The sequence below is a fragment of the Bufo bufo genome, chromosome 2, assembly GCF_905171765.1.
Source record: "Bufo bufo chromosome 2, aBufBuf1.1, whole genome shotgun sequence".
In the NCBI taxonomy this organism is placed as follows: Eukaryota; Metazoa; Chordata; class Amphibia; order Anura; family Bufonidae; genus Bufo; species Bufo bufo.
Window position 1 is genome coordinate 170,058,849 of NC_053390.1, and position 26,490 is coordinate 170,085,338.

General features: G+C 44.5%; 1 protein-coding gene across 1 annotated transcript in view; it reads left to right on the top strand.

Annotated features, from left to right (window-relative positions):
* The window catches only part of AP3S1 (adaptor related protein complex 3 subunit sigma 1), a 112,879-nt gene that overhangs the window by 82,114 nt on the left and 4,275 nt on the right, over positions 1–26,490 (top strand). Inside the window, exon 5 of the mRNA XM_040421654.1 lies at positions 3,238–3,345. Coding sequence (XP_040277588.1) covers positions 3,238–3,345 — 108 coding nt within the window. The remainder of the gene's footprint in view (positions 1–3,237; positions 3,346–26,490) is intronic.

Genomic DNA, 26,490 nt, shown 5'->3' on the forward strand with positions numbered 1-26,490 from the left:
AAGAAGCATTTAAAGGTCCTGGAGTGGCCTAGCCAGTCTCCAGATCTCAACCCCATAGAAAACCTTTGGAGGGAGTTAAAAGTCTGTGTTGCCCAGCGACAGCCCCAAAACATCACTGCTCTAGAGGAGATCTGCATGGAGGAATGGGCCAAAATACCAGCAACAGTGTGTGAAAACTTTGTGAAGACTTACAGAAAACGTTTGACCTCTGTCATTGCCAACAAAGGGTATATACCAAAGTATTGAGATGAACTTTTGTTATTGACCAAATACTTATTTTTCCACCATAATTTGCAAATAAATTCTTTAAAAATCAGACAATGTGATTTTCTGGATTTATGTCTCTCATAGTTGAGGTATACCTATGGTGAAAATGACAGGCTTCTCTCATCTTTTTTAAGTGGGAGAACTTGCACAATTGGTGGCTGACTAAATACTTTTTTGCCCCACTGTATACCCAGGACCTACAGAGCCAGAGGGGCAGTAGTGGAGCCAGAAACCTGCAGCGGCGATGAGGTAAGTAGGATCACCACTTGAGGTCTGGCCGTGCTGTGTGACGGATTGGCTCCGGATGCGTTCAGGATGCGTTCAGTGAAACTCGTACCATTTTGCAAGCAAGTTCAGTCAGTTTTGTCTGCGATTGCGTTCAGTTGTTAATTTTTTTCTGTGCGGGAGCAATGCGTTTTGATAAAAAAATGAAGATTTACAAACTACATCTCTTAGAAACCATCAGTGAAAAACGCATTTCATCCGCACTTGTTTCCGGGTACAATGTGTTTTTCACTGAAGTCCCGTTCACTTCCATGGGGCCAGGGCTGCGTGAAGAATGCAGAATATAGAACATGCTGCGTTTTTCACGCAACGCAGAACTGATGCGTGAAGAAAAAAAAAACACTCATGTACACAGACCCATTGAAATAAATGGGTCAGGATTCAGTGTCGGTGCGATGCGTTCACATCAAGCATCGCAGCCGCTTCGAAAACTCTCTCTCATGTGAAAGGGGCCTTAAAGTTTGGTTACACATGGACATATATACGATAAGTAACATATACGGTCTGTCTGCTAAACATCTACTTTTATAAGACATGAAGAGCAGGATTTTTACAGGCTGCAAGGAAAGACGAACCAATGAAGTCAGCAATATTTTAGTATATGTGTTAAGCAGCATCCATTTTGATTATTTCCTCCATATGTTTAATCATAGTTTTATAGCCTGTGTGTTCTTCAATCTGTTTTGCAATTATCATTTATAAGGAACTCTAATTTTGTTGAATTGCAAGTAGAGGAACTGCTTAGATAGCAAGGCATTATTTAGAAAGAGGCTTTTTCCAAATCCACGGATCATGCACATATGTGTAATGTTTAAATGTAACAGATGTAATTTTCCATAATTTTTGATTGGTTGCTTTAACCCCTTCTCTTCCAGCGCCGTATATATACGGTGCTGGGAGGGTCTTCGAACATGGCATATGCTCATGGGTGCAGCAGGCGCCATAGCCGGCGGATCTTCTGTTTCAGTAATGCCAATGGCAGTCATTAAAGCCTTTAGATGCCATGGTCAAGCACGACCATGGCATCTAAATGGGTGAAAAACTCGAAAGGTTAAGACTGGTATCCTCCTTTGCTGATCGGGGATGCCGGTCGTACATTCTAATATGCTGGGTCTCTCTGAAGAGACCCAGCGTATTAGAACTGCAGTTCCTATGGTGGCCAGCAGGTGGCAGGCCAACATAAGAGATCACCAATTAAAGATTTTACTATCCTCCTATGGGAGTATAGTAGAAGTATTAAACAAACTAGTGGACATTGTAGCCTCCTAGAGGGGCTGCAAAAAAAAAGGTAAAAAAAAAAATATAAAAATTTAAATCACCTCCCTTTCCTTTAGAATAAAAAAATAAATAATAACAAATATAAACATCATGGGGATCACCATGTCTGAAACCGCCAGTACTATTAAAATATAAAAATATTTTTCCAATATGGAGAATAGCGTAATAAAACAAAGTATCAAATGGCCGATTCACCATTTTTTTCATTGCTTCTCTTACCCCCAAAAATTGAATAAAATGTGGTCAAAAAGACACACACTCTCCAAAATGGTATCACTAAAAGCTACAGACCATCCCTCAAAAAATGAGCCCCCACACAGCTCAGTAGACATAACTATAAATAAAAGTTATGGGGTTCAGAATGGTGATGCAAAGAAAATGTTTTTCAAAGTTTAGATTTTTATTTTTTTTCCCAGTATTTAAACATAAAACCTATACATATATGTCATAGTTGTAATAGTACTGACCCAGAGAATGAAGGGCACAGGTACGTTTTGCCACATAGGGAACGCAGTAGGGGAGGAAAAAATAAACCTAAAACTGTGGAGGAATTGCGTTTTTTTTCCCAATTCCACACCATTTGGATTTTATTTCCTGCTTCCCACTACATTGTATGCCATATTAAATGGTAGTATTAGAAAGTACAACTTGTCCCACAGAAAACAAGCCATCATATGGATATGTGAACGGGAAAAATAAAGAAAGTTATAGCTCCAGGAAGGCAGAGAAGAAATTTTTAAATGCAAAAATAATATAAGGGTTAATAAATGCTTCTAATTGGTTTTATTATAATTAGTGTGTAAGGGGGTGTAGACCCCCCAGGCTAAAGTTAATAAGAGTTCCACTGCCTACCCCTGGGAGAGAATCCTCACAAAGCAAGTTATCTGCGTCTTTTTGATTCTTAGGCCGGCTGACTTCCCTTGGCATAGGGGAAGACCATTAACCTATTTGAATCCCACAGACAAGCGAGGTGGCGGTGTAGTCCCCTAGTTTGGGACTTGTCCTAAATTGCAGCGACACCATAGGTAGCACTAGAGATACAGCTTTCTTCCTTCTGAAAGACAGCTGATTTACATATTTTTTCACAGGGAGCATTGCCTGTAAGACCCCACACCAGCTGGATCTTTGCATAGAGAACAATTACCTTTCAAGAGCAGAAAATATTAATACAAGTGTTACAGGGATGGATAAGCTGTTGTAGATGTTGGGATCCATCTATACCAGTCTGGTAGTCCCAAAAGTTAGACCTAGGCACGTTGGCTTTCTGGGATTTATCCAGACAATGTAGACAAATACAGTACAATGTATATATGCATCTATATAAGAGGGAGCAGGGAAGGATTTGTATTTCTGCCAGACATTTTCTGTACAAGTGGATGTTTAACAGTCTTTCTGTCTTTCCGTTAGGTGCACAACATACTTGCAGAAATGGTGATGGGAGGTATGGTTCTAGAAACCAATATGAATGAAATTGTAACTCAGATCGACGCTCAGACAAAATTGGAAAAATCAGAGGTAAGAACTTGCAGTGTTACTGTACTATAGAAACTATCATCACACTAGACATTATATTGCATTAAAGCACCTTAATCTTCTCGACTACAACAACCCCCCTTTCCCCAGGCAGTTGGAACCCTCAGCGGTAAGATCTGAGGAAAGCTTCTGGTGGGTCCAGTGTGGTTATTCAGTGGACTACATGTCCTTGCCAAGTAATCCAGAGCACTGCAATGAGGGGTTCCCATCCATGGGTTTTTAGAGGCTATGTACACCTTTGGGGACAATTATTTTATTATTGCATTTTCCTCATTCCATCATTTTATCAATTGGTCTTTATTAAAAATATTGAACCATTCTGTCACAAAGGGTTAACTGTTTTTCTAACTGTGTGACTGGTATTTTGACTTTGAATAACTCTTATCTCTAAACTACTAAGAGGTCATAAACACTTATTTAAGCCACATTCTTATCAGTAAGATAAGGATTGAGCTTTGAGTGTTTATAAGGTCTGAGAGCAGAGATAAGGAGCCCATCAGATCCCTGTCTGACAGAGCAGAGACAAAATTCAGATCCTGCTAGTAGAGCATCTCCGCTCTGTACAGAGAAAGGGACTCCATATTTTTTATTAAAGACCTATTGAAAAAAATGATTTATAGCTCATAATGAGTACAATGCACTAATAAATAAAAAAAATACCCCCAAAGGTGTACATAGCCTTTGAAGTACATTTCACAGCAATAAATATTCACTGCAGCAAATTATTTCAGTCTCAATAGAATTTTAGAAAGTATAAAACACACATTGGGACATTTATTAAGCTGTTTACACCACTGTTGTTAAAAAAAAAAGAAGAAAAAACGCAGATTATGTCGCACTCCTTATATGCACCATAATTTGCGACTTTTTTAGCTTCTTGGCACTTTTCTGAAGTTATGGGGAGAATGGAGCGTGGCTTTGCACAGCCCACTGCAGTTACTATAGCTTTCGCCAGGAAGTGGCAGAAGTGATAGCTGAAGTCTATGCCATAGACTTCAGTTTCTGCTGCAGGGCTGAGATGCATCTGATTTGCTAAGAGGCTTGTGCCTAATTTATTAAGAGGCAGATCTCATGCCACTGCAGGAAGATCAAGATTAGCGTATGGTTGCGCCAGTCTTGCTATATCTCCCCCATTAAATACATTTTTCTACCACTTGTATGGTATATGCAGACATTCTTTGTAAGTATCATTGTTCTTGTAAAAGACATGCCAGTGGTGTTAAAGGGGTTTTCTGGGAGAAGAATATTGATGGCCTGTCCTCAGGATAAGTCATCAGTACCTGATCGGGAGACACCCAGCACTACCACCAATCAGTAGTTTAACCACTTCATTACTGGACTATTTTCCATTTTTGCATTTTTTCACTAACCGCCTTTCCGGAGCCATATCTTTTTTTTATTTTTCCATTTACATAACTGCATGTACTTTCTAATGACACCATTTAATTTTGAATTGGATGTAGTGGGAAGCTGGAATAAAATTATGGAATTGGAAAAAAATGCAATTCTGCCACAGTTTTTATGGGTTTTGTTTTTATGACATTCACTATCTGGTAAAACTGACCAGTTCCCTTCATTTGTGTAGTTTTTCATGTGTTTTAATACTGAAATAAATAAAAACTGTGAAAAAAAGTATTTTCATATATATTTTTTCCATTATGCCATTCACCGTATGGGATAAATATTTTTATATTTTAATAGCAAAGGCATTTTTGGACATGGAAATACATATGATGTTTATTTTTTTTGATTGTTTGAGTTTTTTTATTTTTTTTATTTTTTTTAAACCTCTTCTTTTATTTTTTATTATTTTTTTTTTACTTTTTTTTTAGGCCAACCAGGGAAACCCAAAATGCAATAATTAGATTACCATTTGTATTCAGTAATAGAATTGTATTGATTACGGAATACAAAAATCTGTGTATTCTAATCCAGTGCTGCCACCTGCAGGCCTGAATTGAAATATACCAGTAATAGGACTAGAAGCCTTGTACAGGCTCTGGCCTATTATTGCTGAAGACATTACTTCCTGCCTTGGTAGCCCGAGCTTCCATTTTCTTAACATTTCAGATGTTATAGTCAGATTTGAGTGATGCTTTTGTGTGAAACAGAAGTCACCTGGTGGCTATAGAGCCCACTCTGCTCTGAACCGGGCACCATCTTTAAAGACTCTACCAACAATGTATATAGTTGTACGACGTAAAGAGGCCAAGGTGCTCTGGGGAGTGCTGTAGCTTCCTCACAGCACACCGAGCACAGCGCCATACATGGAATAGCGTCTATGCAACCTGGGCCCATTCACTTTAATGGGAAACTCACTGTTAAACCAGGCAGAATGCCTTGTAGGGCTAAGTCAGACGAGGAGAAGGAGCGGCTGGCATAGGACATTTAGGTGAGCCAACTCTAGAAGGTATGATGCCCGGTTTAACAGTGAATTTACTGGTGACAGATTCCCTTTGAGCTCACAGCTCATTGCAGTACAATTATCATCTCTTTTGTCATGAACCATTCACTTTTCTATCTTCACGTGACCAAGGCAGAGTGATCTTCTGGTAGTAAATACTGAATGTTCACATTAAGGGTCCATTCACACGTCCGTTTTTCTTTCCTGTTCTGTTCCGTTTTATGCGGAACAGATCTGGACCAGTTCTGTACCCATTCATTTTCAATGGGTCCTGGAAAAAATCGGACAGCACAATGTGTGCTGTCCGTTTCCGTTGTTCCGTTCCGTATGTCCGAAAAAATATAAAACTTGTCCTATTCTTTTCCGCAAAAATTTGATCCTGGAGCGCAACGGTTAGTTACTTCTCAAAATGAATACGAGGCTGGTTGAGCATGCCCTGTGCCCCTCCATTTATTCTTTATGGGACTGTCGGGGGTTAGAGGAGTATAGTGCTTGACCATTTCTGTCAGTCCCATATAAATTAATAGAGTGGCAGTGCATGTGCTTAACCAGCTTCTCCATTCATTTCACAAGATATGGGCCCAGGTTCTTTGCATTTGGGGTAAACTCAGTGGATGGACCTTCACTAATCTAATATTTACCACCTATTCGGTGGATATTACCAAAATAAAGGGGTTTTACATGATTTTACTATTGATGGCCTATCCTCAAGGTAGGCCATCAAAATCTGATCAGCATGGGCATGACACCCCGGACCCCCAGTGGTCAGCTGTTCTGCTGTACTGTAGCTCTGCTTTTGTAAGTCAGCGTCAAAACTTCACAACTTCGTCCTTTGTGTAGTAGAAATAAGGAAAATGCCACAGTAACCAGCTCTGTCCACTACACAATGGACGGCGCCAGGGCTACTACAGAACAGTTTATCACCAAAGGTGCGGCATGTCGGACCCCCTTTAATTGGGTATTAATTTACCTATCCTGATCATAGGCCTTCAATAATGAAATTCTGACAAAACCTTTTAAGGGTGTTTCAGACTGAGCAGATTTCTTTCTGCCGGTTAATTATAAAATGAGTTTTACCTCCTTTACCTCACGCTGGCGTCATGGCTTCTGTGTTCATGGGAGGCATGGCAGACACGTGGTCCATTTTGCAACACATCCCATGCCCCTTTTCTCTTACCGTAAAGACTAACCCAGGTTCTGGCAAGTTTCTGTTCAAAAAACAACTGTAACCTGATGAAAAGGAAATGATCCTAGTGTGAACATATTTTGCATAAAAATACTATTATCTGCACATCTTTTTCTTATTATCACATCGTCCCCATACAGCTTTGTTATGGTGCTTTAATAGGGTTTTCAACATTATTTTTATTTATTTCTAATTATTATCAAGATTTGTTAATGAAATGTAACAGAACAGTCTCAGCCCTAGAGAATTAGAGACGCGTGTACCCACAGGAGTGGTCCATAATAAACTTTTAGCGACACTAACAGAATGTCTATAGAACAATCTACAGGGAGAATGGCCACATCTTGTGTAAGTGATGAGCAGTTCTTATGGGCAGCAGAATCAGTCTGGTTCCTGCTTTCATTTACCCAAATTCCAGATTTCCTGCTTGTTGATAGCACATCCTTGTTCACACATGGTGCTGCCGACAAATGATGATTTCTATGAAATATGCGCTTGCCCAATGAATGAGCGTTTGCTTGTTTTCCAGGTAATCAGTGGCACGTTTACACATGGCAATTATCGGGAACCTGCATTTCTACAAATGTTCTTGTCTGAGAATTGTCCCAATCGCCCCTTACTAGAGATAAGCAAATGAATTTGTCTCTACACCTGCAAGCGTGTGTCCCCTGCCTCTTAATTAACAGAGCTGGACATCTCAGTCTAGAGCATGCGCCACTACTCCGAATAGTGCAGAGACTCTGGGGCAGTGACTGTGCTTGGGCCGCTACACTTCACCAGGCCATCATGGAGAAATTCAGAGCAGCATGGATTCAGGCTAAATTGTGTATTGGCAATGGCAACCCTATGTTTTAACAGGCTAATCCCCTTCAATATAGGAGTTTCCACCTCTGTATGAGTTCTCAAAATGCTCCTGATTAGTAGAGCGGAAAGTGCTCTCACTCTATGCCTCCCTAATGGTTACAATTACATTTAAATTATTCCCTGGAATTAATAGGATTTATGAAAATCTGTAAGTGAAAGCAACTGGTAGGCATCCGTATCATCCTCTGATTTTCTCCTTTGTGAGACAATTGAATTACTGTAAAAGAATAACAGGTAATTCCGTTTTTGACAGGTTCACTTAACGCTTTTTTCATTGTTTGTTGCAAATGATCATTTTAAAAAGTAATATAAAAAGTTTTATATAGATGTCTACAATTACAAATATAATTTGTAGTAGTTTGTGCTCATCTAAGAGTACTTTCACACTTGTGGCAGAGGATTCCGGCAGACATTAACACCTGGAAATAAGTGAACAGATTTGCTCCTGTGAATTTGTTTAGTAATAGCTAATGTATGTTCGTTGACACCTGATTAATATATTGTACTAATGCCCCCAGTAGAGCCCCATGAATTCTAATGCCTTCCCTGTAGTACTCTGGCCCATATTGGGCAGTAGTGCCCTATGAATTATAATGACCCCACCCCCCTTTACTGCTCTAGCCTGTACTAATGGCCAATGAATTATAATGTCCCGTCCCCCAGTGCTCCAGCTTGTATTAATGCCCCCAGTAGTGCCCACATATTGGAGAGAAAAAAAAAGAAAAAGCACTCTCCTGTCTCTTGTTCCCTGCCACCGTCTGCTATGCACTCACCTGAAGTCTCATGGCAGCGTGTTCGGTGCACGCACAATACAAGGATGAAGATCGCTGGGCAGGTGGCAGACTTCTGTATCGGAAAAGGTGCTTCACTCTGCACAGCATATTTCTGTGTATTTACACAAGACAGCTGACCTAAATACATTGATATGTCTCCAACATACAGCTCTAAATCACTGCTTCCCTTCAAATAATATATTACAGAACTGGCTGCCAACAACCACCACTAGGGGGAGCTCAATGCACAGAAATTTATAAATGTACTGTAATAATCTCTTTCCACTGAGCTCCCCCTAGTGGCAGCTCCATGAAAATGCAGTACTTTCATTTTTGGAAGAGAGGAAGTCTGGAGCTTGTCCCCTCCTCCCTCCGGGCCCCTCTGTTGAAGTTATGCCTCTAACGGAGAGAAATCAACTACTTGTTGTCATTATTATTATTTATTGTTAAAGCGCCATTCATTCCATGTCGCTGAACATATGAAATGGGGTGCACATACATGAGACGGACAATTGCGCTAAGGATGAACAAGACGAGTTACAAACTGGTAAAGGAGAGGGGACTCTACCCATGAGGGCTTACAATCTATGAGGTATGGAGGAAGGACACAGTATGTGAGGATAAAGCTGGTCATGGCGGTATAGAGGCAGCAGTGTCACTTGTTGTAGGCCTGTCTGAAGAGGTGGGTTTTCAGGTTTCTTTTGAAGGATTCCACTGTAGGTGAGAGTGATGTGTTGGGGTAGAGAGTTCCAGAGTATGGGAGATGCACGGGAGAAATCCTGGAGACGATTGTAAGGAGAGGAGAGAAGGTCTTGTGAGGATCAGAGATTATGTGTGGGGATGTATCAGGAAAGTAGCTCAGAGATGTATAGAGGGGACAAGTTGTGGACGGCCTTGTTTGTAGTTGTTAGTATTTTGAACTGAATTTGCTGGGCAATGGGGAGCCAGTGAAGGGATTGGCCGAGGGGAGAGACAGAGGAGTAATAGGGTGAGAGGTGGATTAGTCAGGCTGCAGAGTTGAGGGTAGATTGGAGGGGTGCGAGAGTGCTAGATGGAAGGCCACAGAGGAGGATGTTACAGTACAGTAGTCTAGGTGGGAGATGATGAGGGCATGTACAAGCATTTTTCCAGACTCCTGGTTGAGGAAAGTGCGGATGCGGGATATATTTTTGAGTTGGTAGAAAGCAGGTGGTAGAAAGGGCTTGGATTAGATTGGTTACCTAGTTCTTTCAGTGTCCTCTCACAAAAATCATTAGATTGCAGAGTTTCTTAGTGTATTAAAACTTGTGGCCATGGTTTTTATATATATATATTGTAGGAAGGTACAAGGGGTCATCATTGATGATAGGTATGTGTCACCGAGGTTCCTGGCCTCGGTGAAGTAAGAGCCGGTATTTTCATGTGTCAGCAGCAGCTAATCGTTAATTTCTAACGATAATTTGTTTTCCCTTAGTCCTAACAGCAGCACAGATGGGGTTAACTGCCCCTGTGGACTGGTAGGACCGGCGGAATTTTAATGAGCCCAAAGAACCAATAAACGATCTTCAGCTCCCTGAAAGGGAGGAGATCACCCCCCAGCCCACCGTGTTTTTAACAAGCATAATGTATTTAGGGTGGGATATTTGTGTGCTGCTGTTAGGACTAAGGGAAAACAAATTATCGTTAGAAATTAACGATTCCCTTACGTCCTACCAGCAGCACAGATGGGGAGATAGCAAGAAGAATCCCCTAGGGAGGGTCCTCATGCCTGGCAGAACTAAGAACAGTCTGCCCAAAAGCCGAAAACTCTGCCATCCTAGCATCTATCCTATAATGGGAGATGAAGGTTGACTCAGAGCTCCAGGAGGCCGCCTTACAGATCAACTCTAAGGGGAGGAGTCTTCTCTCCGCACCCGAGGTGGAGACCGCCCTAGTAGAATGGGCTCTCACAAACTCAGGAGGATCTAAGAATTGGGAGACGAAAGCTTCCATAATGGCCTCCTTAATCCAGCAACTAATGGTAGCTTTAGACGCTTTACGGCCTTTAAACTTACCGGCAAACAGGATAAGAAGATTCTCATCTATCCTGAACTCTCTAGATCTATCCACATAGATCTGGAGGCATCTTGAAATATCCAGCGGGTCTCTAGCTGGAGTATCAGAGGAGGAGGCTGTAAACAAAACTGGTAAAGAGATTACCTGATTGATGTTCTGGAAAGTAGGCACCTTAGGCCTGAAGTAGGGTAAAAACTTCAGGAGTACTCTATCCTGTAGGAAAATAATGTACGGGTGAATTGCAGAGAGAGCCTGCAATTCAGAAATTCTTTTGGCTGAAGCTATAGCCAGAAGAAAGACCATCTTTAAAGTCAAAAATTTGAAATTTACCTCCTCCAAGGGCTCGAAGGTGGGAGATGCTAGCCCCCTGAGCACTACTGAAAGATCCCACTGGGGGATAGGTTTCAGTATAGTAGGCTTTAGTCTTTCAGCTCCCTTCAGGAAGCGTTTAATGAGTGGGTCCCGAGAATGTGGCCTGTTGAGACAGGCCGAGATGGCATAAACCTGTACCTTCAAGGTAGCTGGAGATAGGCCTCTATCTAATCCATCTTGAAGAAATTAAAGTATCGCAGGAAGGGGCGGATCTGCGGACGCCACCTGTCTGGAATCACACCATGCCACGAAGATTCTCATGATCCTGGAGTAGGCCTTCTTTGTAGACTCTGCTCGGGAATGCGACAAAGTTCTCAGGACCGACTCGGAAAGCCCTTCTATGTTGGGAAGGGACTGATCAACCTCCAGGCTGTCAGGTTGAACCTGTGCAGATCTGGCCAGAGGTGAGTGTCCCACGACACCAGGGTCTGCTCCGGGGGGAGTCTCCAGTATTGTCCCCGACTCATCTGAATGAGCTGGGTAAACCAGGATCTTCTGGGCCAAAACGGTATGATGGCTATTACCGAGGCCTGATCCTGACGGATTTTCATCAATACCCTCGGTATCATGGAAAACGGAGGGAAGATGTAAGCCAGCCTGAACCTCCACGGTATTGACAGAGCATCTATCGCCAGGGGGTTGTCTTCCCTGTAGAGGGAACAGAACCTCAGCACCTTGGCGTTGAACCTGGTTGCCATGAGATCCACTTCTGGCATACCCCATCTGTGAACTAGCTGCCTGAAGATCTCCGGATGCAGAGACCACTCCATGGTCGGTAATCCTCGACTTAAGCGGTCCGCTATCATATTGAGGGAGCCTCGAATATGAACGGCAGATAGATGGGAAAGGTTCGTCTCTGCCCACCGAAGAATCACCCCGATCTCTGACAGAAGGGTCAATGATCTTGTGCCTCCCTGTTTGTTTATATAGAGAACTGCAGTCATATTGTCTGACTGGACTTTCACTGCTTTGCCCCGGATCTGAGGGGCAAAGTGAAGGAGGGCTAGCCGGATAGCTCGCATCTCGCGAAGATTGGAAGAAAGACGCCGCTCCAGAGGAGACCAAGATCCCTGTATTGGGGATCCGTCCAGGTGAGCGCCCCAGCCTACAAGGGACGCGTCTGTAGTCAATATGACCCAAGCTGGTTGGAGACTCGACGAGGGACATAAAGGACCTTTGCTAGGTCCTGAATCCGCGCTCTCCTTTCTGGAGTCAACCGGAGGGACATCTCCACAGAGTCGACCACGAATCCTAAGTAATGGATTGAAGTCGATGGGCTCACATTCAACTTCTGCCAGTTGATAATCCAGCCTAGGCGGAAGAGAAAAGAGATTGCGACCTGAAGATGGTGGGTAAGGATCGGAACTGAAGAGGCTATGAAAAGCCAATCATCCAGATAAGGAATAATAGTCAGTCCTTGAAGTCTCAAAGCTGCCACCACCGACACCACCACCTTGGTGAAGATAAGGGGGGCAGAAGAGATTCCGAATGGAAGCGCGGCGAACTGAAAGTGCCTGCGAACCCCTGAAATCTGGACCGCGATCCTGAGGAGTTTCCGGGACGCGGAATGGATCGGAATGTGAAGATACGCATCCTTGAGGTCCAGAGTAGCCATGACGTCCCCAGGGTTGAGGATATGGCTGACTGACCTTTATGGTTTCCATGCGAAACCTTGTTTTCCTTATAAATCGATTGAGAAATCTCAAGTCGATGATCATCCGGAGATCTCCCGTCTTTTTGGGAACCAGGAACACTGGTGAATAAATCCCTAGGCCCCTCTCCCTTGCCGGCACCTCCTCTAGGGCTCCCTTGGAAATATAGTCCTGAATGTAAGCTTCTAGGACCACTTGTTTGGCAGACCCGAAGTTTCGTGTGGCGATGAATCTCTCTGGGGGGAGAGAGATAAGATCTACCCGGTACCCGAGGGAAACTATGTCCTGGACCCAGGGGTCTGCAATCAACCGGCTCCAAGAGTCTTTGAAATGGGTAAGACGACCCCCCACGGGAATCTGGGGGAGGGGTACGGGAAAATCTAGGGGAGATACTGCAGGGGCAGCAGGGCTTATCCAAGAGCCTCGAAGAGGCCCATAGTCAGGAGGGTTTTGCCTCCCTGGTGGGTTTACGGGAGCGTCTCGAATATTTACGAGATGGTCCCCCCAATCTCTGCGCCTAGACTGCTGCCGCCTTTCTTCTCCTGCCTGGGGCGTCCCCGAAAGGGCTGCTGGGGGAGGCTCTTCCCCTTTTTATCGGAGAGCCCCTCCATTATCTTGTCCAATTCGGACCCGAATAGCCTATCCGGTTCGAAGGGGAGCCCACAAAGATTGAACTTGGACGCGTTATCAGCGATCCAAGGTTTCAGCCAGAGTGGTCTGCGGGCAGCCGAAGCTAGGGCCATAGTTTTGGCGGCCAGCTTCAGCTGGGTAGAATCGACCAGAAAGTCCATGGCCAGATTGGCTGACTTGAAGGCTGCCAGGATATCATCCCTTGATACGCTCTGATCAACGTCCGTCTGGATTCGGTTAAGCTCAGAGCGTAAATAGGCGGCTACCTCCGTGGCCGCAATAGAAGTTGATGCGGAGGCAGCAGCCGCCACGTAACTCCTTCTAAGGGTGCTCTCTGCCCTCCGGTCTAGAGGGTCCTGCAGACTAGACCCATCGTCTGCAGGAACTAGAGTGCGCCGGGACAACTTGGCAATAGCCATGTCCACCTTGGGAACGGAACCCCACGATTCCACCAAGGGTTTAGCCATCGGGTACATCAGTTTGAATTTTCTAGTGAGAACTGGACCTTTCTCAGGCTTTCTCCATTCCGTGCGCATCACGGAGAGAAGGGTCTCATCCGCTCTAAAGACACGCTGTGTCCGTCCGGCGGGATCGGAGGACTCCCCCATGTCAACATCATGGTCCCCCGACCTGATGGACTTGAGTAACTTCTGCGTCTTTTCTGGAGGGAAAAAGCAAGAAGTAGATTCTTCTTCCTCAGAAGAAGACGACCCCGGAGAACAGGGGGTAGGTCTTTCGACCAGTGCGACCACCTCCATGGGAGTCTGAGAGGGTCATGGTAGCCTCTCATTCAGCAGCTGCACCACTCCCATAATGGAGTCATCCACGTATGTCTTCGTCCACTGAAACATTTCTTGCATCGTGGGTTCCGTGGATGCCGTGCGACAACTCTCACATCTAGAGTACGGACAGCTGTCGTCTAAGGGGGTGTTACATTCGTAACACGCCAGATGCTTCCTCTTGGCCCCAGTTTTACGCTGATCCGGATCCTTAGGGGAAGCCATAGTCTGTAATTAGAAAGAACACAGGTCACAACACCTACAATTTTACCTGGAGGTGGTGAAACAAGACCTTATGGGGGCCCACCAGCCCTAGCAGAAAATAGAGCTGTAAAAGAGGAAACCACAATCCCAAGCCAAGCAATACTAAATATCTCAAGGCACAGGGAACTCTGGAGCTAGCTTGTGAAAGCGACGCAACCAGAGCACTGACTGACAGGCTCTGGGCGCTTAAGAGGAGGAAGCCCCGCCCCCTGGGCGGGGCCTCAATCGTAACTAGCCCAGAGGAATAACAGAGCCTAAACAGGCTCAGCAAGCCCTAAATGTCTCCCCCACCTAATCCTGGATCCCAGGGTGACATGGGGAGAAAGTTTTAATAGAAGTAGTGAGGTTTATACCATCACGGCATCGCTATGGAAAAACCGGAAGTGACGTAGCGCACCTAGTGCGCGTCACTTCCGGAGATGGCGGCGCCCATAGCACCGCCACATGCGGCGAGAGAAGGACGGGATACCGCAGCACTCGAGTGGAAGAAGAGAGGAGGGGACACCCCCCTCCCCGACAGTACCCCAGCGGCACCCGACGGCCATAGCGCCGCTCACATGCGGCGAGGGAGGACGGGATACCACAGCTGGGTTCAAAAAAGAGGGGAGGGGACACCCCTCACCCCGACGGTACCCCAGATAGAAACGCCGACCAGCCTAAAATAAAGGCAATGTGAGGCCATGGAGGGCAAACTTTAGATTTAAAAAAATAGAGCCCCTAGCACTCTTCAGCTCCCAGAGGGGGGAGCGACACCGCCAGTCCACCTGTCCAGAGGACAGAAAAAAACACGGTGGGCTGGGGGGTGATCTCCTCCCTTTCAGAGAGCTGAAGATCGTTTATTGGTTCTTTGGGCTCATTAAAATTCCGCCGGTCCTACCAGTCCACAGGGGCAGTTAACCCCATCTGTGCTGCTGGTAGGACGTAAGGGAATGCTGATTGACACTTTTGCTATTTAGTATGGCTGTAAATAGCTGATCCGGGACGGCTCTTATTGGAAGTAGTCAAAGTGCTGGGTGGGTGACTACTCCCCACCATCCAGGCCGGGTTTTGACAGCACCTGGTTATCCTTAAAAAGGCAGCCGGGCTCAGCAGCACAGAACACCCTGTATGTTGTGATCTGAGCCCTGTGCTGGGCAGAAAAGCTGAGACCAGTGTGTTAGGAGAGCAGGCCACCTAAAGCCTGCATTTAGACTGCTGGAGGCAGAACCGCCGACAAGGTGACGATTTTTGTTATGCATGAACTTTCTACTCGGTGTGAACAAACGCCAACCCTGCAAAGAGTGTTTTTTGTTTGACCTTATGTGTGAATAAACACGGACATTTGAATTACAAACTTATTGTGTGTGTAACGGGGGAATATTGATCACCAATATTTATGCAAATATCAATAATTAATATTCATAAATGGGAGGGGCCGTCTATTGATGACTCCGCCCATTTATACCTTTATATACTAATAATAACATACTTTCGCCATGCATTACACTAATAACTACTCTAGCTGCATGCGCCTTACTAACTCGCTACCGCTAACAAGTACACGCTACACAAAGGGTATAAATATAACGGTATTTATTAAAACCTAATACACTAAGCACGCAATACACTTACAATATACAGCACTACAAATATACAGCACTAAACTACACTACACGTTCCCAATTCCACCCATCAACTATCTATACAGTTCACACATACACGTATTAGCAGCCCACCCGCCTGGCTACTCACTGTCCCTACGGGGTACGACGAGGGTTAACGGTGGTCTTACAGGGGTGTAAGTAAACCACAAATAATGGGGTAAGGTACCGTGACAATGGAAGGGTAATCGGGGCAAGGATATATCAGGGGCACAGGATCAGGGAAATCAGGGCAGGGGTTTTGGGTACCAGGGTGCCCAGTATTCAGCAATGCAGGGGGTTAATACCCTACAAGTGTACAGTGAGGCCCAGGGGTTATTCAGGGGAGTAGGGGTTTGGATAACCAGGGGGGAAAATAGGGGTTAACCAGGGGGGGGTCACTTACAACAATACAAGTCTAATTATACGCTATATCTATATATATTTATAGATCAATCGTTATAAATATATATACATATAGACGCACACACCACAATACAAACCTCACTACACTAGACAATTCCCAATTCCACCCCACACTCTAGCTGTACAATACACATACATACATACATTCCTTAGCAGCACACACTCAGCTACTACTGGGGTATGCAGGCAGATTACAGGGCAGCTACAGGGGTATGAGTTGGTGGCAGGGAAGGGGTGAATCAGGGCAGGTGTATTAGGGGTCTGGAGGGAAAGGGGTACTCAGCCATTCTCAGGGCCATGTGGCCTCTCTTCCTTCAGGGTGCAGCTCCCATGTGTCTCTCATTGCAGTCCAGGAATCCAAGAGAAAGCATGTCTGCCCTGCTTGGGGCTTTATAGCCCAAAACCAGCCCCCCTCCTCCTTCCTCAGGGATGTGACATCATAGTGTCACTGTGACGTATGCCTGCCCTCAGAACAGACAGTTGGCCCCCCTGAGGCTAGCAGCACCACACGCCCAGCCATGTCCCAAACATAAGTAACTAGGCTGATAAAATCAACAAAAGGATCAATTGATTTCTTAGCCTTTGAAGTCACCAGCCATCTGGAGACATATCCACCCCACTGCAGGAACTGGCTAAACGCTGTCCCTATGGGGGGCATTTAAGTATATATATGTAAATAGATACTTGGGGCGCATCTATATACACATATGTACTCATTATAAACCTGGGGCATACATAGGCAGTTATAGGCCCATATATATATATATATATATATATATATATACCTGGGGGAGAGCCATGGCAGATACAAATATATAGATGTATGCACTGCATACTCACATCCATATATATATATATATATATATATATATCTACATGAGAGGGACAGGAAATATATACTAACTATAAGGGGACACATATAAGGGGGGCACAGATCAACCAGGGACCACACATTTCCCACAGGGCCCAACATGAGCCCCTGTGGGCCACTAAGGGCAGATGTGCGTAGATGCTGGGCACATCCGCGCACATCATCCTATGAAGTGACCATTAATGCATGTACATATATATCATATATGCATGCGTCTCAACCCTTCCTCAACAGTGTGTATATGTATATATATATATATATATATATATATATATATATATATATGCCTTTGGTTTGCAGGTAGTTCTATTTGTATACTCACTCCTGACAAGTGACATTAACCACCCAAATATTAACATTCCTGCAATGTCAATATATATTATTCACTTTTCGTCAGATGTTGTTGTTTTGTAGTTCCTCGTGTCTTTCACGTGGAATTGTTTGCACGTGATACATACTTCCCACAGGGAAACTGCAATTCAGGGATATGAGATTGTAAAACCAATTCTGCCTCCCCTTTCCCCTCAGTTGATTACAAAATATGAACCGACTGCCCCCTGAGATGGTGTAGTAGGGATGAACTGTGCTACAGAGGAGGCTAACCATTTGCACTTCATATGTTCATTATTTTGGTGAAACATCTGTCTTTGAAGAACCAGGCCAGTCTCTGGATTCCTGTGTGTTAATTCCTAGAACCTAAAGCCAAGTCATATGTTTTATATATTTTAAAATTCTAAGTTGAAAAACATGGAAAGGAATTCCTACCACTGTGCAGTTGAAGATGATCACTATTTGAGTCACATACTGCTACATAGGGCACAACTACACTGCTACATGCGTCGCGCGACATTGATGTCGCACGACAATTTTTATAATGATAGTCTATGGTGTTGCACTGTGACATGCTGCGACTGCGATGCGACAGTCGCAGAAAAATCCATCTTGGATGGATTTTTTGCAACTGTCGTGTCGCAGTCGCAGCATGTCACATGTCGCATTGCGACACCATAACTTATCATTAAAAAAATTGTTGAGACAAAATGTTGTGCGACACATGTCGTCGTGTAGCCCTAAAGGGGCAAGGCACTGTGGAGGTCATTGTTAAAAGGGCGGGCACTAGAGGTCACTGTTAAGAAGGTAGGGGCCAATATTAAAGGGGCAACTGCTGTGGAGGTCACTGTTAAGGGAGTAGGGTGCTGTGAAACTCACTGTTAAAGGGGCGAACCCTGCTGGCTGCGACTCCATGTATATATTATCTACCAACTGTTTCCAGTCTGCTTGAGGGTTGAGGGGTTTTCCAGGTGTTTAATTTTGATGACCTATCTCAAAATTGGTCATCAGTATCACATCGGTGCTGGTCTGACTCCCAGCACCCCAGCCGGTCAGCTGTTTTGAAGGGGTCGCTGTGCTCTTGTAATGCTGCGTCCTCTTCAGAATTTAACTGCACGCCATCCCCCTTGTAGTGACGGTGCGGTGGAACTACAACTGCTCGTCCCACTCACATCGGACAAGCTGCTCTTGCCTTTTCACTGTTTGTGGTTGGGCAGCAGCTCATCCCATGTAACAAGCACCTGCATCTCCCAGGAGTGCCTTGCAGTCAGCTCCTATTAACCCCTTCCTCTCCTGTATTGCACTATGGTATCTCTTTCTCTATTGTCTAGCCTCTAGCGTAGATGTATATTTAAGCCAGTTCACTATGAGATCACTACTGCACTGAAAGCAGGGAAGCTACTGAGCATATCTGGTCTACCACTGAATGCAGGAGAAGGTGAGCCAGCATTTCAGCAGAGAGAAAAATGTAATGCAAATGAAAAACCTAGCAATATTTTTATAATGGGTATATGGCAATAATCCTTTATTTGAAATGCCCTATTCAGTGCATAGTAATACATTTCATGGGTTAACCCTATGACATTTAGGTAAACTGAATATGGTTTTGATCATTTTATTCACTAATAAGTATTTATTAAAGGGGTTTTCTGGTGAAAATCTATTTTTTTTTAACAAGTTCCCACGGCATGGCCCCTGAAAGAGAAGATTCATACTTATCTGCTTCATGCTGCTTGTGGCCACATCACCGCTGGAGCGAGTCATTGGCTGGAGCGGTGGATGTGACTATGTCCAGCCGGATGTAAACAGTGCCAGGACCGGAAGATGTCAAGAGCAGAGGAAGCATGGACCACCGGAAGAGGGTAGAGCAGGAAAGTATGAATCTTCTATCTCCGGATCCATGCTGCAGGAATTTGTTTAAAAAAATTATATTTTTTACCGGAAAACTCCTTTAATGGTTCAGTGTCTGTGTTCATTGCGTAATTGACTTCTCTTTAGTTCATTTGACTTCATGGGGCTCTTTCTAAAAATATTTTAGATCACATGTTTGCAGGAACATCTAATCTGTTTGTTCTTGGCTTACTCTGTTTTCATTTTCTATATATGTTCATAACTGTCCCTTCTGAATGTTATAGTGCTCTTCATCTATACAGCCATTTTGCAGACTGAATCAGTATTAGTGACTTGGTAATGGTTTTTACAGTATTTTGCAGAGTGGAGCAGTTTGGATTTCTAGAAGTATAGGCCTACATTGAGGAAAAATGGCTGCCTCTACTGTGTTTAGATGCTGAATGTTCTGTAATCACTACGTTAACTAAAGCACATGTTGGAAATGGTGACCCTGGGTTGATACATTTTTCACGTTATGTTGTACAATATGCAACTTCATGGCTCTTTACATTTTTTTTTTATGTGAAAATATTTTTATTTCAGATATCAAATATAATCCTGGATGTCCAGTTTCCAATTATCAAGCTTTAGTGACACAGTCCCATGGGTGTCTTTTTATATATTTTTTCTTACATCTATGGCTACTTTCACACTAGCTGCAGCCTTCTCCGGCAGGCTGTTCCGGCGGGGGAACAGCCTGCCGGATCCGTGCTAGTGCGCTGCTGGAAATCCGCTCCGGCCCCATTCACTATTAGGGTTATACCAGGTTTCGAATAATTGATACCCAATCGATACTTTTGTATCAGTATTGATTCTATACTGGGATTTGCCTTTTACCGATACTAGGCTGCGCTACTGCGCAGCCTAGTATCACAGAACATGTCACGTTCTGCTGCTCTCAGCACGCGTAATGTTCTCCTCCGCAGCACAGTGGAGAAGGAGGCAGTCTCTTCCTCCCCACTTTGCCGCTGCCACCAATGAGAAGAGAGAGGAGGAGGGGAGGGGCAGTGGCCACTGCGCCACGAACAAAGATAACTAACTTTTAATACAGATACAGGAGGCGGGTTCCAGCTATATGATTCTGCCGCCGGCACCCGCCTCCTGTATCTGTATTAAACGTTAATTACCCCCCCCCCCCCCAGTAATTAAAACATTGGTGGCCCAGTGCGCCCTCTTGAACCCAGTATTAAAGTCATTGGTGGCGCAGTGCGCACCCCTCCGCCCCCCCCCCCAGTATTATAATCATTGGTGGCAGTGGCCACAGGGTCCCCTCCGGCCTCTCTATTGGTGGTGCAGTGGAAGTTGTGATCGGAGCCCCAGCAGTGTTCTCAAAATCAAAAAATTTTGGTATCATGACAGCCCTATTCACTATAATGGGGGCAGGCCGGAGGTCCGGCCGCAGCACGGCAAACATGCAGATAGGCGGCCGATATAAAACTATGCCGGAACAGCCTGCCGGAGAAGGCTGTCGCTAGTGTGAAACTAGCCTACTATGGATTTGTTCTTTAGCTAACCCCAGAGAAGAAATTGTTCATATAAACTTTTTTTTTTTTAGTTTATTCCATTCTTCTCTCTTGCAGAGTTTTATCTTTCAATCTCCCAGACAGGACAGGTAGATCAAGGTATGCTGCCGAAATATATCTGACACACTGAGAAAGGCAAAGCAAAATGATGTCAATGACATATTTAGGCCAGACATCCCTAACCCTAAATTCATAAAACTGCCAGCCACACGGGCATTATTGCTGCTGATTTTGTAACTTTTTTTTTTTTTTTTTTTTTTTTTAGTTTTACTAACCTTTCCTTCACTAGATATTGCAACATTTCATGCCTTTTTTGTTTATCATCTACTTTTTTTTTTTTTTGCATTCTAGTAGAAGACTTGCCTAAGGCCTCTTTCACACTTGCGTTGTCCGGATCCGTCGTGTACTCCATTTGCCGGAGGTGCCCGCCGGATCCGGAAAAACGCAAGTGAACTGAAAGCATTTGAAGACTGATCCGTCTTCAAAATGCGTTCAGTGTTACTATGGCACCCAGGACGCTGTTAAAGTCCTGGTTGCCATAGTAGTAGTGGGGAGCGGGGGAGCAGTATACTTACAGTCCGTGCGGCTCCCGGGACGCTCCAGAATGACGTCGGAGCACCCCATGCGCATGGATGACCCATGCGCGTGGGGCGCCCTGACGTCACTCTGGAGCGCCCCGGGAGCCGCACGGATGGTAAGTATACTGCTCCCCCGCTCCCCACTACACTTTACCATGGCTGCCAGGACTTTAGCGTCCCGGCAGCCATGGTAACCACTCTGAAAAAGCTAAACGTCGGATCCGGCAATGCGCCGAAACGACGTTTAGCTTAAGGCCGGATCCGGATCAATGCCTTTCAATGGGCATTAATTCCGGATCCGGCCTTGCGGCAAGTGTTCAGGATTTTTGGCCGGAGCAAAAAGCGCAGCATGCTGCGGTATTTTCTCCGGCCAAAAAACGGTCCGTTCCGGAACTGAAGACATCCTGATGCATCCTGAACGGATTTCTCTCCATTCAGAATGCATTAGGATAAAACTGATCAGGATTCTTCCGGCATAGAGCCCCGACGACGGAACTCTATGCCGGAAGAAAAGAACGCAAGTGTGAAAGAGCCCTAAGTTTTGCTACAATTTAGTTATTACATTAAAGAGGGAGCTAGTTATCACTTGGTTTAGGCTACTTTCACACTATCTGCCGCTGACTGAAAGCATTTGTGAGACAGATCCGGATCCGCCTCACAAATGCATTGCAAGGGCGGATCCGTCTCTCCGCTTGTCATGCGGACAGACGGATCCGTCTTGTATCTTTTTTCACATTTTTACCGGTCTGTGCAGGCCGGAAGGACGGATCCGGCATTCCAGTATTTTGAATGACGGATCCGGCACTAATACATTCCTATGGGAAAAAATGCCGGCATTCAGGCATGTCTTCAGTTTTTTTCGCCAGAGATAAAACCGTAGCATGCTACGGTTTTATCTTTTGCCTGATCAGTCAAAATGACTGAACTGAAGACATCCTGATGCATCCTGAACGGATTACTCTCCATTCAGAATGCATGGGGATATGCCTGATCAGTTATTTTCCGATATAGAGCCCCTGTGATGGAACTCTATGCCGGAAAAGAACAACGCAAGTGTGAAAGTAGCCTTATAACTCCCTTTAATTAAGACTCTTTGTTCTTGCGTTCGTCCTCTTTCATGTGTGAGCACGGGGGATGTCATCAGGCATTCTGTTAAATTTAATTAATGTGAAGATATAATATAGAAATGGGGCCACACTAATTGAAGGTTACCAAAAGGGAGAAAAAAGCGAATCATTCCCACCAGAAAGATTTAGAAACGTTTTGCTTTTCCAGAAATGTGAAGGGACCACAGTGTCCAGTATCTTTTCAGTTCTCTACCCATAACAGACTTATAGAAAATCCAATTTTGGGGTAGCATATACTGATGGCACAGTTTAAAAGGCTAGTTCAGTAGAAAAAATGGCCATGAAATGGTTAAAAAATAAACTAGCCTAGCTAATCCCGTGACACTGCTGTTCACATGGTGCCCTAGACCCCACTGTGCGCCACTTCCTGCTTTCTCGAAATGGCTGGGAATGGTGCTCAGCTAATCGCTGGCTGCAGCAATAAACCGCCCCAACCAGTGAGTGGATGAGCAGCATTCCCAGCCGTTCCCTTCCACGTCAAGACATCCACAGGAAGTGGAGCAGTCCGGCACTGTCGGAACAGCAGCGAAAGGGGAGTATAAACTCGTTTATTTTCTTTTTACCATTTCATGGCCATTCAAAATCTTTTTTTTTTTCCACTGGAATATCCTTTTAAAGTGTTCATCCCATTATACACAACTTTTCAGAAATCAATAGTATAAGTGAAGATAGCGAACTTTAGAATATATCTGATTTGAGAAAAAATCGTTTGCCACTTGTCAGGTTCTTTTCTTCTTTCTCCCTCCACTTTTTAAACTGTTCGCTCACATTGAATTCACTGATCAGGTTCGCTGAATTTGCTGATCTGTCTTCAGAGAGGAGAACTTTTTAGCTTCACTGAGTGATCAGATTACAGTTGCCCATAGAAGTCTATGAGGAGGAGGACAAGGAGATAACTTGTATAATGTCTTCCATACAAATCACACATAGAGTAGAGGTGATTCTGTACCTTTATCCCTGCATCACACCCTCTTAAGCAGTAGCATTGATGACATTATACTGTACATCTGTACTGTGCATTGTATCTGTGATTCCATCACTAAAGTGAGATAGAAAAAAGAAAGAGAATTAAGGTATGCGTATCTTTGCCTCTCCCACTCTGCAGCTGCTTCCTCCTTCCTTTTCCATTGACCGCTATGGACAGCATGTCATTATGTCATTCCTACAGAGATGCAGTGATGGCATCTCTAAATATCCCACGTGACGGCTGAGGCTGGTGATTTGCTTCAGTGATCACATGGGATTGTTGGAGAGGTCATGGCTACAGTGCACACTGGAATGGCAGCAATAAGGTAAGACTTATTTTGTTTTTTATTGAGTTTTTATATCACTCCGTGGCTTTGTATTACACACTGTAATACACTTACAGCTTCCTGCCTGTGAGATCCAGGGGGCTGGATCTCACAGGCTGTCACGGAAGGCAGCCACGATGCCTTAGGAAGTCACAGCAGCGCGGGGACCCGATGGCCACCCCACACCCAGCAGAATCTCACATGTGCTGCCGTCAGCGCTGACCACGGCAGTGCGAGGGTTAATGCGCCGGCATTGGTGTTTTCACCAATGCCGGCGCATACAGCAGGGGTCCAGCTATCAGTGATTGCCGGACCCCTGCTGCTGATCAGGCGGGCGCAGCTCCTGCACCCACCCAATCAGCCCGCCATATATGCATGGCGCTGTTCATTAAGTCTCGTCCACCAGCGCTGTACCTGTCGCGAGAACTTAAGTTGCATTTAGCTAAAGTTAAGAATTACAGGGAGAAAGAGTTTATTTTAGTCCCAATGATCGATTCTACCAGGCAGTATGCCTGGTGTAATAGTGTTGATCGTGGTAACAGATGCACTTTAAAATATATTAATTTACTTTATCTCATTATAGTACAACACTGTTTGGTTCAGTAGAAGTGCGAGGGTTTAGGTATTACATCCCATATACACATAGTAAATCGATTATCAGCCATAGTATTAAAACCGACTAGTAAAGTGAATAACTTTGGTTATCTTGCTACAATGGCACCATTCAAGGGGTGGGATACATTGACAGCAAGTGAATGATTAGGTCTTAAAGGGCTTCTGTCACCCCAATAAAGTTTTTTGTTTTTTTTTGGGCTACTTATAATCCCTATACTGCGATATATCAATATATAATGCTATTACTCATTTTGGTTCAGTAGTTAATTCAAAAAAACGGACTTTTATAATATGCACATTACCTGTCTACCAGCAAGTAGGGCGGCTACTTGCTGGTAGCAGCCGCATCCTCCTATCATAATGACGCCCCCTCCTCATGTTGATTGACAGGGCCAGCGAACTCGCTCGTCCTCTGGCTGGCGCTGTCTGCATTCAAAATCTGGCGCCTGCGCCGTACCTGTCTTCAGTCGGCGCAGGCGCACTGAGAGGAGGACGCTCGCTCGGCCACTGCATCCTCAATGCGCCTGCGCCGATGACGTCACATCTACACCCGGCGCAGGCGCACTGAGGAAGGAGCGGCCGAGCGAGCGTCCTCCTCCCAGATTTTGAATGCAGACAGGGCCAGCCAGAGGACGAGCGAGTTCGCTGGCCCTGTCAATCAACAAGAGGAGGGGGCTTCATTATGAAAGAAGGATGCGGCTGCTAGCAGCAGGTAGTTGCCCTACTTGCTGGTAGACAGGTAATTTGCATATTATAAAAGTCCGTTTTTTTAATTAATTACTGAACCAAAATGAGTAATAGCATTATATATTGATATATCGCAGTATAGGGATTATAAGTAGCCAAAAAAAATAATAAGACTTTTTAGTGGGGTGACAGAAGCCCTTTAAAGAGGACCTGTCACCAGAAAATGCAATGCAATCGGAAAGCACCATGTTATAGAGCAAGAGAAGCTGAGCGGATTGATATATATTTTTGTTTGAAAAGATTCAGTAACACTTGTAATTTATACATTTATATATCTGCTTTTCCACTTCCTGTGAACAGCTATCGGTACAGGGAGGAGGTGTTATCAGTGATTGACAGCTATCTCTGTATACACACTAATACACACAATGCTATCAGTCACTGTGAACACCTCCCCCCTGTACTGATGCTGCTCTCAGGAGGTGGACAAGTCAAAGATATAAATGTGTAAATTACAGGTTTTATTGAATCTTTCACCACAAAACTATATCTCCATCTTCTCAGCTTTTACTGCTCTATAACATGATTCTTTCGGATTGCATTTTGTGGTGACAGGTCCTCTTTAAATTTGATGTGTTGGAAACAGTAAAAATGGGTAAGCATAAAGATTTGAGCGACAAGGTGCAAACTGTGATGGCTAGGCGACTGGGTCAAAGGTTCCCTAAAGCCATAAGTGTTGTGGGTGTTCCTTGTAAGCGGAGTTTAGTGCCTACTAAAAGTGGCCAAAAATAGGACAACACAGTCCTAAGTAGGTAGTGGGTCCACACTGTTGCCAGCAGTACTGTTTCTTGGCTTGTCTGCATGGCTCAGTGATAGTGGGTGGCCATGGGTGCTTTAATGCATGCTGGCTGTAGGCTTCAGGATCGGTACAGGCTGAAGAATCTTGGCCGGATCTCTTGAGCATGTGGGGAGGAGCAGGAACTAAAAGTAAGGCACCATGGCATCACATCTTTTGCACCTAGTAAATGGGATGGAAGCCCTTAATTTGTAAGGGTACAATTTCGCAGAAAATTTGCAATTTTTATACCACCTACTTAAAGAGGACCTGTCGCCTCTCCTGACATGCCTGTTTTAATAGCTTCATGCATTCCCCATGTAATAACAACTCTGGAACATCTATTCTTATTGCTCTATGATGTGTCATTCCTTTA